General features: G+C 28.4%; 1 protein-coding gene across 1 annotated transcript in view; it reads left to right on the plus strand.

The window, feature by feature from the left end:
* Phum_PHUM141790 (Semaphorin-1A precursor, putative) overlaps positions 1-8482 on the plus strand; it is a gene marked incomplete at both ends in the record, with an annotated part of 51240 nt that extends 42758 nt beyond the window's left edge. The window contains 9 exon segments of the mRNA XM_002424606.1: positions 5392-5533; positions 5995-6343; positions 6444-6730; positions 6912-6922; positions 7060-7076; positions 7320-7462; positions 7554-7890; positions 7987-8269; positions 8285-8482. Coding sequence (XP_002424651.1) covers positions 5392-5533; positions 5995-6343; positions 6444-6730; positions 6912-6922; positions 7060-7076; positions 7320-7462; positions 7554-7890; positions 7987-8269; positions 8285-8482 — 1767 coding nt within the window.
* Positions 8483-13457: the final 4975 nt, after the last annotated feature.

A 13457-nucleotide genomic window follows, 5' to 3' on the forward strand; every position in this document is an offset into this window, starting at 1 on the left:
TTCATCCCTCTTTATTTAACGGAACGAAAAAATTATTTTAAAAGGTCGAAAAATAATTTTTTTTTTTTTTTTTTTAAATACGGGGGGATGGTCTGGAGGAAAAATAATAATAATAATAATAATAATAATAATTTAGTCGGATGGAGGAAGAGGAAGAAACGGGAAATGGGAAACGGGGGGAGGGGAAACGTACGTGATTAAACCTTGTCATGACTTAACCTCTTCTGCACCGCCTCCATCTCCGCCTCCGCTTCGGTTACTTCGTTTTGACTCCCCGCCGACGTTGCATTTAATTGGGTTAAACGTTAATTTTATTAATTTTTTTTTTTTTTTTTTGCGAAATTCGTTTGCTTGTTTGTTTTGTGTTGTTGCGTGTGTACGTGCGTGCACGTGTGTGTGTGCGTGTGTGCCTGAACACGCGTTTGTTTTAAGCAAATTATTCCTCCGCCGTGCTTCCCCTTCACTCTCCGTTTGTTTGTTTTTTTTTTCCTTCTCTTCCTATTTCGGACCGTTGAATTTTTTTTTTTTTTTCGGGGAGTTTTTCCTGATAAAAAAATTATGCATTTAATAAATTTCCCCCCCCCCAAAAAAAAAAAAAAACAACTTTCTAAAATTTTCTCCATTTTGATTCGTTTTTCCCTTTTCCCCCCCCCCCTTTTTTTTTTTTATTTAATTTAATTTAATTTAATTTAATTTTTTTTTATTCTTTTTCGTTCGAATGCAATTAATTATTTATGTAATTTTTTTTTTTTTTTTTTTTAAACTCGGGATGAATGTAAGTTATCATTATTATTATCATTATTATTATCATTATTATTATTATTATTACTATTATTATTATTAGCAGTATTATTATTAGGAGCATTGCGTTGAAATTTTTATTTTATTTATTCAAATTATTGTTATTGTTTTTTTTTTTTCTATTTACTTTTTCATACATTTCCGCTTTTCACTTTCTCTAACTCTCTCTTTCTCTTTTTCCGACTTCCGTTTTTTAAAAATAAATAAAATTTGTTCAGGAAAAAAATTAGTAATAATAATAATAATAATGATAATAATTTATTAAAAAAAATTACTTTTGTTAATTTATACAATAATTTTTCTTTTTTTTTTTTTTTTAAATAATTTTTATAATGGAAAAAATTTTCTTTCGCTTTTAAGCATTAGTTATTATTATTATTATTATTATTATCATCATCATTTTCGTCGGCTTCCTATTCTTCGTCGCCATTATTATTTTTATATCTTTTTTTTTTTTTTTTATTTAAAATTTTATTTACGATTCATTAAACATTTCAGTTTTAATTTTTTTTTTTTTCTTTTTTCTTTTTTCTTTTTACTTTCTTAATGAATTAATAATGGAACGATAAAATAATTTTGTTATTAATATTATTATTATTATTATTATTACGGAAAGTTCTGGAAAATTTGATGGTTTTTTGTTTTTGTACAGGAATAAAACGAAGTTTGTGTGTGTTCAGACTTTTGTGTGTGCAGGTCGTTTTTTATTGTTTTTTTTCTTTTTCTTTTTTCCCGGTAGCTTAACGTTTTGTTCAGAATAGTGGATGGAAAATGATATAAAAAATTTTACGATGGTCAATTTTACGTAGCGGAAAAAACGAAGGAACGAACGAACGAACGAACGAACGATGGAACCTTTTGGAAAAATTTATATTTGCGGTTAAACGAGATTTAAATGATGAGAGAAAGTGAAAGAAAGGTTAGGTCAAAGGTTATGGCAAAGGATTTTATATAAAATTTAGTTGTTACATTTCAATTCGAATGGAATTTAAAATTGAAATTTTCTTCCGATTTCTTTTATTTAACATCGCCATCGCCATCGCCATCCCTTTTACGCGTTTGTTTACTTCATTCTATTGACACGTTTTAATTACGCGGCATTATTCTCTTTCTCTTTTTCTCTCACTCAATTTTTACCCGTTTTCTCTTTCAAATTTTCATTTCCGACGGTTTAATTTTTGTGTTTGTTAATAGGCGATTGTTTGCGTGACGAAAGTTTAAAATCGATCGATTTTTAACGACGGTTTTTGACACGATATTATTATTATTATTATTAAGTTTTTCCTTAATTTTCGGTTCGATTTAGAATTTAAGAAAGTTAAAAGAAAATCTCGTATCCAGATGACGGCAAACGGGATTTAATACAACGAACTGGAAAATAATAATAATAAGTTTTTTTTTTTTTAAAAAAAGTATTTAACTCGCGTAACGTTTCCGGAAATGAGTTAAACTTCCGGGGAAATCGTTTTTTTTGTAAAGAGAAAAGTAGGAGGAAAAAGCGGAAATAATAATTACTTAAAACCGGAAATGAAATGATGTTAAAACTTCGTGGTTAAAATTTTTAACGCAGTAAAGTTTGCTGGAAATGCAGGGAACGCAAAAAAGTGCCGAGTAATAATCGGAAAATAACATTTCGAAGTTTTCCCGGGGAAAAAAAAATGAAAATAAAATAAATATTGAAAATTGGTCGGAAACACAGCGAAGGTTTTTTTTTTTAAGTATTGGAGAGGAAAATGTTGGGGAAAAAAATCTAACCCGAAAAAGGTTAAAACGTTGACCTTAAGGTTAAGTAAGAAAAGAAAAAAAAGTCGTCGCACGGATTTAAATTCATAAAAAAAAAATTGTTATTATCAATAATACCGACGGTTACGCCTTTTTTTTTCTTTCTTTCTTTCTTTCTTTTTCTCTTTCTTTTCTTCATCCTTTTTTTCTATCGACCAAAACCCCCCCTCCTCCGAGTTGGAAAACTTCTCCTTTTCGGTTCTTTTTTGCATATTTTAGAAAAGGGTTTGATTGGTTGCGGTTTATTTTCAACCGAACCCCCAAAGAGAATGATTGACGTGAAAAATACCTGGTTTTTTTAAAAATTTTTTATATAAAACTCCAAAAGTAGAAGAAGAAAAAAAAGAAAATGGGAAAAATTTGAACTTTTATTTCCGGTTTTATTTAAATAAAAAAAAAAGAAGAAAAAGAGAAAAAAAAATTTAATTATCGAAAATGTGAATTTGTTTAACCAAATTATCAAATTCCGTGATTGAAAAAAAAAAAAAAAACAACAACAAAACAACAACAAACAAAACAACAACAACCGGAAATTAAAACAATACAAACAATACGATAACGATAATGACTGAAAAACTTTTAATAAAGGTTCGAAGGAAATTTGTTCGTTCGTTCGTTCAAACATTCGTTATAACAACCAATGAGAGAACAAAAAAAGAAAAAAATTATTATTTATTAATTATGAATAAATTTTCGTTTTAAGGGGTGGGGGGTTAAATTATTTCAAATTTAAAATTTTTTGATTCGATTTTATTTTTAAACAATTGGAATAAATTATTTATTAATTAATAAACGCGACGATAATCTCTGTCTCTCTCTTTCTCTCTCCCCGAACGTTTAATAAATTTTGTATATAACAACGCGTTTCCAAAAATACAAAAAAAAAAAAAAACGAGAGAAAACAAGAAAGGAACGTTCGGAAAATTTAATTTCTTTTTCCGTTTTGTTTTCCTTTGTTTCGATTAAGAATGTGTCGTCGTGAACGTCGAGGAACGTTTTCTGCTACCACGTTAAGGGTGTACGTTTACGTTCGAATCGATTTTTTTTTTCTTATCAATTTTTTTATTAAATGCTTCGCTTTTGTTCGTTTGTTTGTTTGTTAATTACGTTTCGCGTGACAAACGATTTATTTGTACGTATTGTTAATTTTGTACGAGGAGGAGTTCAAACCCTACACCAGTCTGCACGCGGTAAACCCTCTCAAAGAGAGAGAGAAAGAGTGAAAAGAGCTTTTTGAGCTTTTATATTAATTGACAGACAGTAATGATGATGATGATGATGATGGTGAATGCGGAAAAGTGCAAGTCGTTGATTGGAAACAAAGGGAAAATCGTTTTCGAGTGGTCATCGTAAGGGTTCGCCGACGAATCGGGTTAAAAATTAACTCGGTACAAGAGAGGTCGGGGCGGATGGGGGGGGATGGTTTCGACCAGAATTATTTTTGCCGATTTTTAAACAAAACTAATTAAATTCTTTTGTGGAAAAACGAAGAGAAAAAATCAATGATGAGTAGCAGTTGGAGTTGTAATGATAGGGAAGAAAATGTTGAAAAAGATTTTGTTGGATTTAATATGTAGGAGAGCTAGAGGGGGAGGGGGAGAAAAGGGAAAGGGGAGTAAAAAAAAGAGAGAGAAAGAAAAAACGACGAAAGGCAACTGAGAGATTTTGAAAATAAGCGGATGTCATTAAAAAAAACTCGAGCGCAAAGTTTTCCACCTTGTTTTATTCAAAACGAACTCTGCGAACAATCAACTAAAATATTCAAAGGTACGCAAGCGTGAAAACAAAAATATTTTACGTATTATTAAATTTAATTTGCGTTTGCCAGAAACGTTTTCGAACGTGGGAATTCGGGGGGTGAGGTGGAGGTGAGAATGAGGAATGAGGAGAATGTGAAAGGAGAGAAAACGGGCGGGAAAAGGTCTCTCATCTCATCTCATCTCATCTCGTTTTTCTTTCCACCTCAAGATACTTTACTTTTCGCCCTAATAAGAAAGAAAAGGGGTTCATTTCAATAATAATAATAATAATAACAAGAGGGAATCCCCGCAGTTGTAAAATTTAAAACTTTAGTTAATCTTAATTTACAAACGTGGGCGCGTTTGCACGAACGTCGTTCAAAATCGTTTCCGCGTTTTCCTTCTTCTTCTTGTTTTTACCTTTTCCGAACAATCTACCACAATCTCTTTTCCAGAGCTTTTTTTTTTTTATTAACGGCCTTGTCGAAAGTTAAAAAAAATTAAATATGTGAGAGCTTTTCGTACGTGTTTTCAACGGAAATATAAAATTTAAATTCAAAAAACTTTATCGCGTATTCGGTTTTTAAATTGCGTCACATTCGCGAATGACGAATAAAAGAAAAAAAAACCGTTAATAAAATAATAATGATGATGATAATTGGGATGTGTGTTATTGCTTGCGTCGTTTTTAACCGCGTGTTTTTGCCTCAATTGATTTACGAAAACCATTATGAAATTTTATTACTATTATTATTATTAATATTGGAAATTATCGTTTGACGATGACGTTTTAAAATTAACAAAATTAAGTTAATGAATTACGGGGAAAATTCACGAAAGGTTTTTTGTTTTGTTTTTCTCGATTTTTCCGGGGGAAAAATTTTAATCTGGTAATTTTATCAACTCCCCCCCTTCAAATTTTTTTAAAAATTATTATTATTATTAATTATAATAATAATAAATTATTGTTTTAATTGATTTGATTAATGAGAAAAGGGAAAAGGAAATTTGTAGAGGATGAGTGGAGCGAGGAAAAAAAATTTTAACTTTTTTTGTTTTTTTTTTCCAGACTGTTTATTCAAGAGTCGCAAGAGTTTGTAAATACGACAAAGGTGGTCCACACAGACTCCGTGAAAGGTGGACGTCGTTTTTAAAATCCAGACTTAACTGTTCCGTTCCCGGAGATTTTCCATTTTATTTTAATGAAATTCGTAAGTTTTTCCTTTTTTTTACTACCGTCATTAACACGAATTTATTAGTTAGTTAAAAACATAGAAATTTTAATTATAATTCGAGCATTTGATGAACCGTTCGTTATTGTTTTCGGTGTGTGTGTGTGTGTGTGTGTGTGTTGAGGTTATGTTTGTGCGTGTGCGTGTGCTTGTTTCCTTGCTAGAGAGGAAGGGAGGGAGGGAGGGAGGGTTAACATATTTTGTTTCTAATTCGTTGACGTCGAATGGAATGTGTTTACATTGAATGAAAATAATTTTCGCGTTTTCGTTTTCGTTTTATTGTTGTTTTACGTATAAGTCGAGATTCCTTCTTTTCCTTATTGTGAAAAATTTTCAAATTTTCTAAACTGACTTTGCTGTTGTCTGTGGCACATTATGTCGAATTCAAAACAAAAAAATTACATTACCCGAAAGTCAAATTCGTGATTTTATGATTTAAGAATCGACGACGGATCTCATAGAGGGAACGTACGGCGGAATAAACGCTCAACTCATTTACGGCGTTTTCACGACTCCTCCAAACAGCATAAGCGGTTCCGCCGTGTGCGCGTTTTCCCTGGAAGACATAACGAAAACGTTCGAGGGAAGTTTCAAAGAACAAGAAAGTCTCACATCGAATTGGCTTCCCGTTTTAAATACAAAAGTGCCAGATCCGAGACCTGGACAATGCGTCAACGATTCCAGAACTCTACCTGATTTAACGTTAAATTTTGTAGAAAATCATTCGCTCATGGATGAATCCGTTCCGTCGTTTTTCAAACAGCCCATCGTTATAAGAGCCAATTTTCAGTGAGTAAAAAAGAAAAAAAATTTCGAATTCCTTTACATTATCGGACATAATTTCGCTGGAGAAAATTACAACGTGGCATGAAAATGCGTTCGTTTTCAGTTATCGATTCACTCAAATCGCCGTGGATCCTCAAGTTAAAACGCCCGGAGGTAAAGCATACGACGTTTTATTCATCGGAACGGATAATGGTAAAATTTTGAAAGCCATCAACGCGGATTCCGCCGACAGCACGGAACGCATAAGTTCGGTTGTCATAGAAGAAATTCAAGTTTTCCCATCGAACGTTCCAATTCGAAATTTAAAAGTCGTCAAAGATTCTTTCGTACCCGACGGAAGACTCATCATCGTGACGGATTCAGAAATCAAATCCATAAGACTTCACAGGTGTTACTCGGATAAAATTATTTCTTGCAGGTAATTAATAATAATAATAATAATAATAATAAATGCATTCATTCGACTAATCGATCTTTAAAAAAAAAAATGCGGGACTTGTTGCAAAAAGCCCCCTTTTTTTTCTTTATTGTATCGTGATGATGATGACGATGATTGCGTTCAATGCGATAGCGATGATAATTGTAACGTTTTTTTTTTTTTTTTTTTTTTAAATTAAATTAAAAACCTAAAATTCGTTTACCATTGTTGTGTTTAAGCCAGTAAAAATTAATTTTATATCGAACGCAAATTAAATTTTTGTTTAATTTAATTTAAATAGAAACGAAACGACTCGTGGTAGCCGGAAATAATTAAATTAAAAAGACTAAAAGTTTCATTTTAAAATTGCTTTTAGTTTACAGTCATTTTATAATTCGATTAAAATTATATTTATATTTCATCGTCATCGGAAAAGGGTGGAAGGGTGGGAAAGGAGGGAGAAAGGGAGAGTAAATAAAAAAATAATGATAATGATAAAAAATTTAATTTTTTTTATTGACAGATTAACGGTGTTTTTTTTTTGTTTTTCCTTTCAAATAGCGAATGCGTCGCTCTACAGGATCCTTATTGTGCTTGGGATAAACAAAGTCAAAAATGTCGCGCTTTCGGAGGTTCCAAATGGAACGATGAAAAATATTATTATCAGAGCGTCGCCACCGGAAGTCATCCGGCTTGTCCACAGAGTAAGAAAAATTTTTTTTTTATTTATTGCAAAAATTATTGTTTGATTGAGGGAATTGTTATGACCGATCGGTTTTTTTTTTTTTCGTCAAGGTAAAATTCATAGCGAAGCCGAAAGTGTTTCGTACGCCAAGTCTTTTAACACGGACCGCGGAAAAGATCTACAAAATGGCGAAGTTATAAATATAATGCAAGATGATCAGAGGAGTACCGGACCGGAAGTTAGCGCGGCGGATAGTCCGCTTCTTCAGTATTCTGTTGAAACGTTGGCAGTTGCCGTGATAGCCGGATCCGTTGTCGCATTGATTGTTGGTTTTATATCCGGTTATTTTTGCGGGAGAAAATGTCGGAAAGACGAAGATGATAATTTACCCTATCCCGATACGGAATATGAATATTTCGAACAGAGACAACACGTTAACAGGTATGTGTGTGTACCTTTTTTTTTAAGATGAATGAATTTGCGTGGGGGAAAAAGAAAATGAATAACTTTTCTTTTTCTTTTTTTTTTTTTGTCGAAAATCAGTCGAATGCCTTCCGCGCCGAAACTTTTACCGCAAGAGGAAGTTACTTATGCGGAACCCGTACTAGTTCCGGCTTCGAACAACGCTTTGCACTCACCGAAAAACACGTTGAGAAAGGCACACAATCCGAACAATGCGGAAACGCTTTTCCAATTTTCAGACAATTACACTCCACCATATGGACACCAACGCGGACGTGACAATTTTGGAACCCTCAAATCCGAAGGGTATCGAGGAGGAAGGAATCCGGACGGATTCGGAACGACGGGTCGATCCGTTAAAAAAGTGTACCTTTGAGAGACGAGCGGGGAGGACGCAAGGGGTCACCGGAGCTTGAGCCGACCCGCGAGGCAGAGGCATCGCGGGGGGGCCCCGCACCCCCTGGCTACTAGCTCGCCCCCTTCCTCAGCGTCGTCGTCCTCCCCTTCGCCCCCGTCATCCTCTCCGTCGCCACCGAACGGCACTCCACCTCCCTGTAGTTTTATATACCGCACTTAGCATTGAGTAGAAGCCGAGTCGTGGTTTCGTTTTATGAATTCCATTTACGAAAGGTGTCCTTAGTCATTTCATTACTTTTCTTTTTTTCTTCTTCAGAAAGTCGCTTTAAAAATAATAAACATAATAATAATAATAATTATTATTATTATTATTACTAAAAAAAAAAAAAAGTAAAAAAAGGAAAATATTTTGTTTTTTTTTTTTGTTAGAAATAAGGTTAGTGGGGCAAATTCAATACCGGACACTCGATAATAGATGATAAATAATAATAATAATAATTAAACTTTTTTCTATTTTTCAATTAGTCTTAGTTTAGTTTGTAAAATGTATAAATATTTCATTGTAATTAAGAAACAAAAAAAAAAAAGGAAACGTGTTGTTCACGTGTTAATAATTTTTTTTTTTCGAAAGAATCGAGGGCAAAGGGATGAGAGAAAAATTATATTATTATTATTATAAACATCACGTGGGAAAAATCAATTGCCGAATATTTATTAAGAAAAAAATATATACCGAATCGAAAAAAAAAACAACGGAAAAATGTTTAAAATGCGTGTAATTATGACGTCACAAAAATAATTAATTAATTAATTATTATCAATCAACAACAACATCACACCGCCATCATTTTTATAATTTACAAAAAATTATTATTATTATTATTACTATTAGTATTATTATTAAAATTTAAGTGCTTAAAAAAAAAAAAAGGATTGAGAGAAGAGATGAAAAAGAAGATGGGGAGGGTGGTGGGAGGGGTAGAATTTTTTTTTATTTAAAACGCGAAAATCTCATTATTTCTTATATTTAACAAAAAAAAAAAAGGGAAAAAAAGAAAAGAAAAGGAAAGAAATTATTATTACTCGTTTCCGGAAAAAATTTAAAATAAAAAAGTAATAATTAGTAATAATAATAATAATAATAATAATAATAATAATAATAATAATAATAATATTTTTAAATAAAAAAAGGTCGCGTAATTAATTACCGCGTTTTATTTATTACAATCACATCACGATAAGTCTTTGTAATTTTTTTTTGTTTTGTTTTTAATTCGTTATTCAAAAGAAAAAAAGAAAACAAACAAACAAACAGAGAAACGAAGGTAAACCGATAATTAATAATAATAATAATTTTTTTTTGTTAGTACTTAGTAAAGAATAAGAAAGAAAGAAAGATTTGGAAAATTGTCGGGTTTTTCTCAGAAAGAAATGAGCAGAAAACACTTATTCATCTTCCAACCACTTAATTAATAAATACATAAATTATTATTATTATTTTTTTATTTTTTTCGTTGTTGTTGTTGTTGTCGTTGTCGTCGTTTTTTTGCTTTTTCTTTTCTTTTCTTTTCTTTTCTTTTACGTCATTTTTCATATCACTTAAAAGCATGCGACTACAAATATTACATAAAAATCTCTCTGCACACTCACATACACACATATATATATATTTTTTATTTTTTTATTTTATATTATTATTATTATTATTTATTATTTTTTTTAGCCCAAAGACTGAATTATTTGTATTTAATTAATTAATTAATAATGATAATAATAATATATATATGCGAATATACTTAGGGTAAAAAGCAAAACAAAAAATAAAAATTTATTTATTTATTTACGTTATATTCATTTTTTTATTTTTTTTATAATTTTTTTTTTTCGTTAGTTGTCGTGGTAGTAGTAGTAGTGGTAGTGGTAGTAGTTGTAGTAAAAGTAGTAATAGTAGTCGTAGTCGCGAGTATTTTTTACGATTATTATTATTATTATTATCATAATTTGTCATTTTTCATGTTTTTTTCTTTTTTTTTTTTTTAACACTTTAGTATGGCTAGAATTTATCTGAGTCTCTCTCTCTCTCTCTCTCTCTCTCTCTCTTTTTTGTATTGTATGGTTTGTTTAACGTTTTAAGCGTATGTAATAATAATAATAATAATTTAATTCTCGTGGATTTTTAATTATTTTCGTTTGTTTGTCTGTTTGTTTGTTTGTTTGATTTTTTTTTTAAAGAGAGAAAAAGAAAGGAAAAATGTCAAATCACCACCACGAACGCGTTATTATTATTATTAATTTTTTTTTCTTCTAAATTTAAAACGTTCGTTCGTTTGTTCATTCATTCATTCATTTATTCATTCATTCGTTCGTTCGTTATTCTTTTTTTTACGATTTGATAAGTCTTATCGGTCACAAATTAAATTTTATGTTAGACGCGAACAAAATCGTCATCGTTACTTTTTTATTTTCTTTTTTTTCCTTTCTTTTTATTATTAATTGATTAATTTAAAATGATTAATTAGTCAGGCTGAAAACCAAAGGTATCGAATATAGGTAGGAAAAAAAAAAAGAAAAAAAAGTCACGTGTTGCGTGCCACGTGTGTGATTCGTGGAATAAGAAAAAGTTTTTTTATTACTCATGATAAATATTTATTATTACTTTGGCGGCGGATGCCAAAAAATTTTCTTTGCGGTTATCAAACGTGAAAAAAAAAAAAAAAATTATATAATATTGTAAATAGGAGTAATGATAATGATAATAATAATAATTATAATAATAAATAATTAAAAAATGTAAAAAAAAAAAAAAAATTTAGCGTCGTAGATGTAATGAAGAAAAAAAAAAAAAACTTCCAAATTTTCTGTTGTAGTTAACAAAAAAAAAAAAAAAATTAAAAACAATTTCGGGGGTTACAAAATAAATAAATAAATAAAATTTCTAACTTTTGCACTATTTAATAGTTTATTATTAATAATAAATAAATCATTTATTATTATTATTATTTATAAATAAATAATTTATAAGAATAAAAAAATTTGTGAAATACAAACAAAAGAAAGAAAAAAAAATTACTTAATTTTAATTATTTATATATTATTATTATTATTATTATTATTATTATTATTATTATTATCATCTGTATGAATCATTATTAATTATAATTTGGCGTAAAATTTATAAAAATTTAAATAAATAATAATAATGATAATGATAAATTTATTATTAAACAAAAAACAAAAAAAAAAGTGCTCTTAAAGTATTTGGCACAATTATTTATTATATTTTGATTTTTATTTTTAAACCCGTTAACCCGGTTTTTTCATTTGTTTGTTTGTTTGTTTGTTTGTATTAATTTTTTCCAAACGGTTTTATTGATGATTTAAAAAATTTTCGATTTTTTTTCTTTGTAAACAAATAACGCAACAACAACAACAACAACTAAAAAAATTGTAATTCTATTTATATATATATTGAAAATCGTTAATTGCAGTTTTTATTTGTATTATTATTATTATTTGTAATTGACGATTAAAAAGTATTAATAATAATAAATAAATAAATAAATGTCTGGGGTGCCATATTGAAAAGAAAAAAAGAAGGAAAAATGCTCATTCGCGATTATTTTAATTTTTATTTATTTAAATTTATTTATAAAAAAATTAATTAATTAAATTAAATGGCAGTGCCTGGTGAAAATTTTTTAACCATTTTTTGTTTTTGGAAAATTTTGGAAAATGAAAAGAAAAAGTCGTAAAGGTGGATGACGACAAGGAAGAAGGTTGTGGAAAAAAAAAAAAAGGAAAATAATTTTTTTTTTTTTTTTAAAGGATTCTTTATTATTATTATTATTAGTAATGTTTACGACAAATGTGAAAATGTTGCATTTTTGTTTAAGAAAAATAATAATAATAATAATAAAACAAATCGAGCCTGGATATTTTTTTTTGGTCCAGGACGTTTAAAAAGAAAAAATTGTAAAAAAAATAAAAATTTTTATTTATTTATTTATTTATTTTTTTGTTTAAAAAAACAATTTTGGTGTCGATCGACGATTGTATTTGTAATTATTATCATTATTATTATTATTATTTAAATCGCTTTTGATATTCGCGAAAAAAACAAAAAAATAATAATAATAACGTTAGAATATTTTTCTTTTTTATTTCGGGGGTCGTCTTCCAATTGAAATACAAAAAAAAAATTTTTTTTGTTTGTTTTATGTTTGTTTGTTTTACGTGTTTGTTTTTTTGTTTTTTTTACTTAAATAAATAAATTTTCATCGTCAATTAAATTTCTAACTTTTTTATTTTAGAAAAAATAATCGTCGATCGATCGATGAAAAAAAAATAAAAACAACCGACAAACAAATTTTTGTAAAAAAAAAAAAAATTTTTTTGTAAATTAAACACTAAACGCTCTCTCTCTCTTTTTCTCTCTCTATCTCTTTCTCTTTCTATCTTTTTCTATTTTGTAAAATTTGCTTCTTTCTATTTAATTAATATTTAATAGTAATAATTGAGTGCCGAAAAAAAAATTAATTATTAATTATTATTATTATAAAAAAAAATGGTTATGTACAATCGGCAAAACGAAATTTTTTCTTCTTATTTATTTATTTATTTTTTTTCAAATAGAAATCGTAGAATAACAATTATTATTATTATTATTATTATCATTAATTATAAATTTACGTATATACATATATATATTTAAAATAATGATAATATTTTTTAGGTAAAAAAAAAAAAGAGAAAAAAAAAATTGTATCACTTACATTAAAAAAATAAAAAAAGTAGAAACAAACAAACAAACAAACAAATAAATTAATTAAAAGTCCACACAAACAGAAACAAACACACACTTATCGACGAGTCCATTTCCATTTAATTTTTATCACCACGTGCACAAAAAATTTTTTTTTTTTTTTAATTAAAAAAAACAAGCAATAAGTAATTTTTTAATTATTATTATTATTTATTATTTATTACTTATTATTATTATTATTATTATTAATTTATTACTCACGAGTAATTTTTTTTTTTTTTTGATTTAATTACAAATTTTTCGAAGTGTGCGAGACGAGTTTTTTTTTTTTTTAATGTGTTGTAAATAAAAATTTCACGTTTAAATTATTATTATTATTTTTATAATCCGTGCGTTAAAATGTTTAACCGAATCAATTAATAATAATAATAAT

This window comes from Pediculus humanus, genomic scaffold (assembly GCF_000006295.1).
Source record: "Pediculus humanus corporis 1103172107487 genomic scaffold, whole genome shotgun sequence".
Lineage (NCBI taxonomy): Eukaryota > Metazoa > Arthropoda > Insecta > Psocodea > Pediculidae > Pediculus > Pediculus humanus.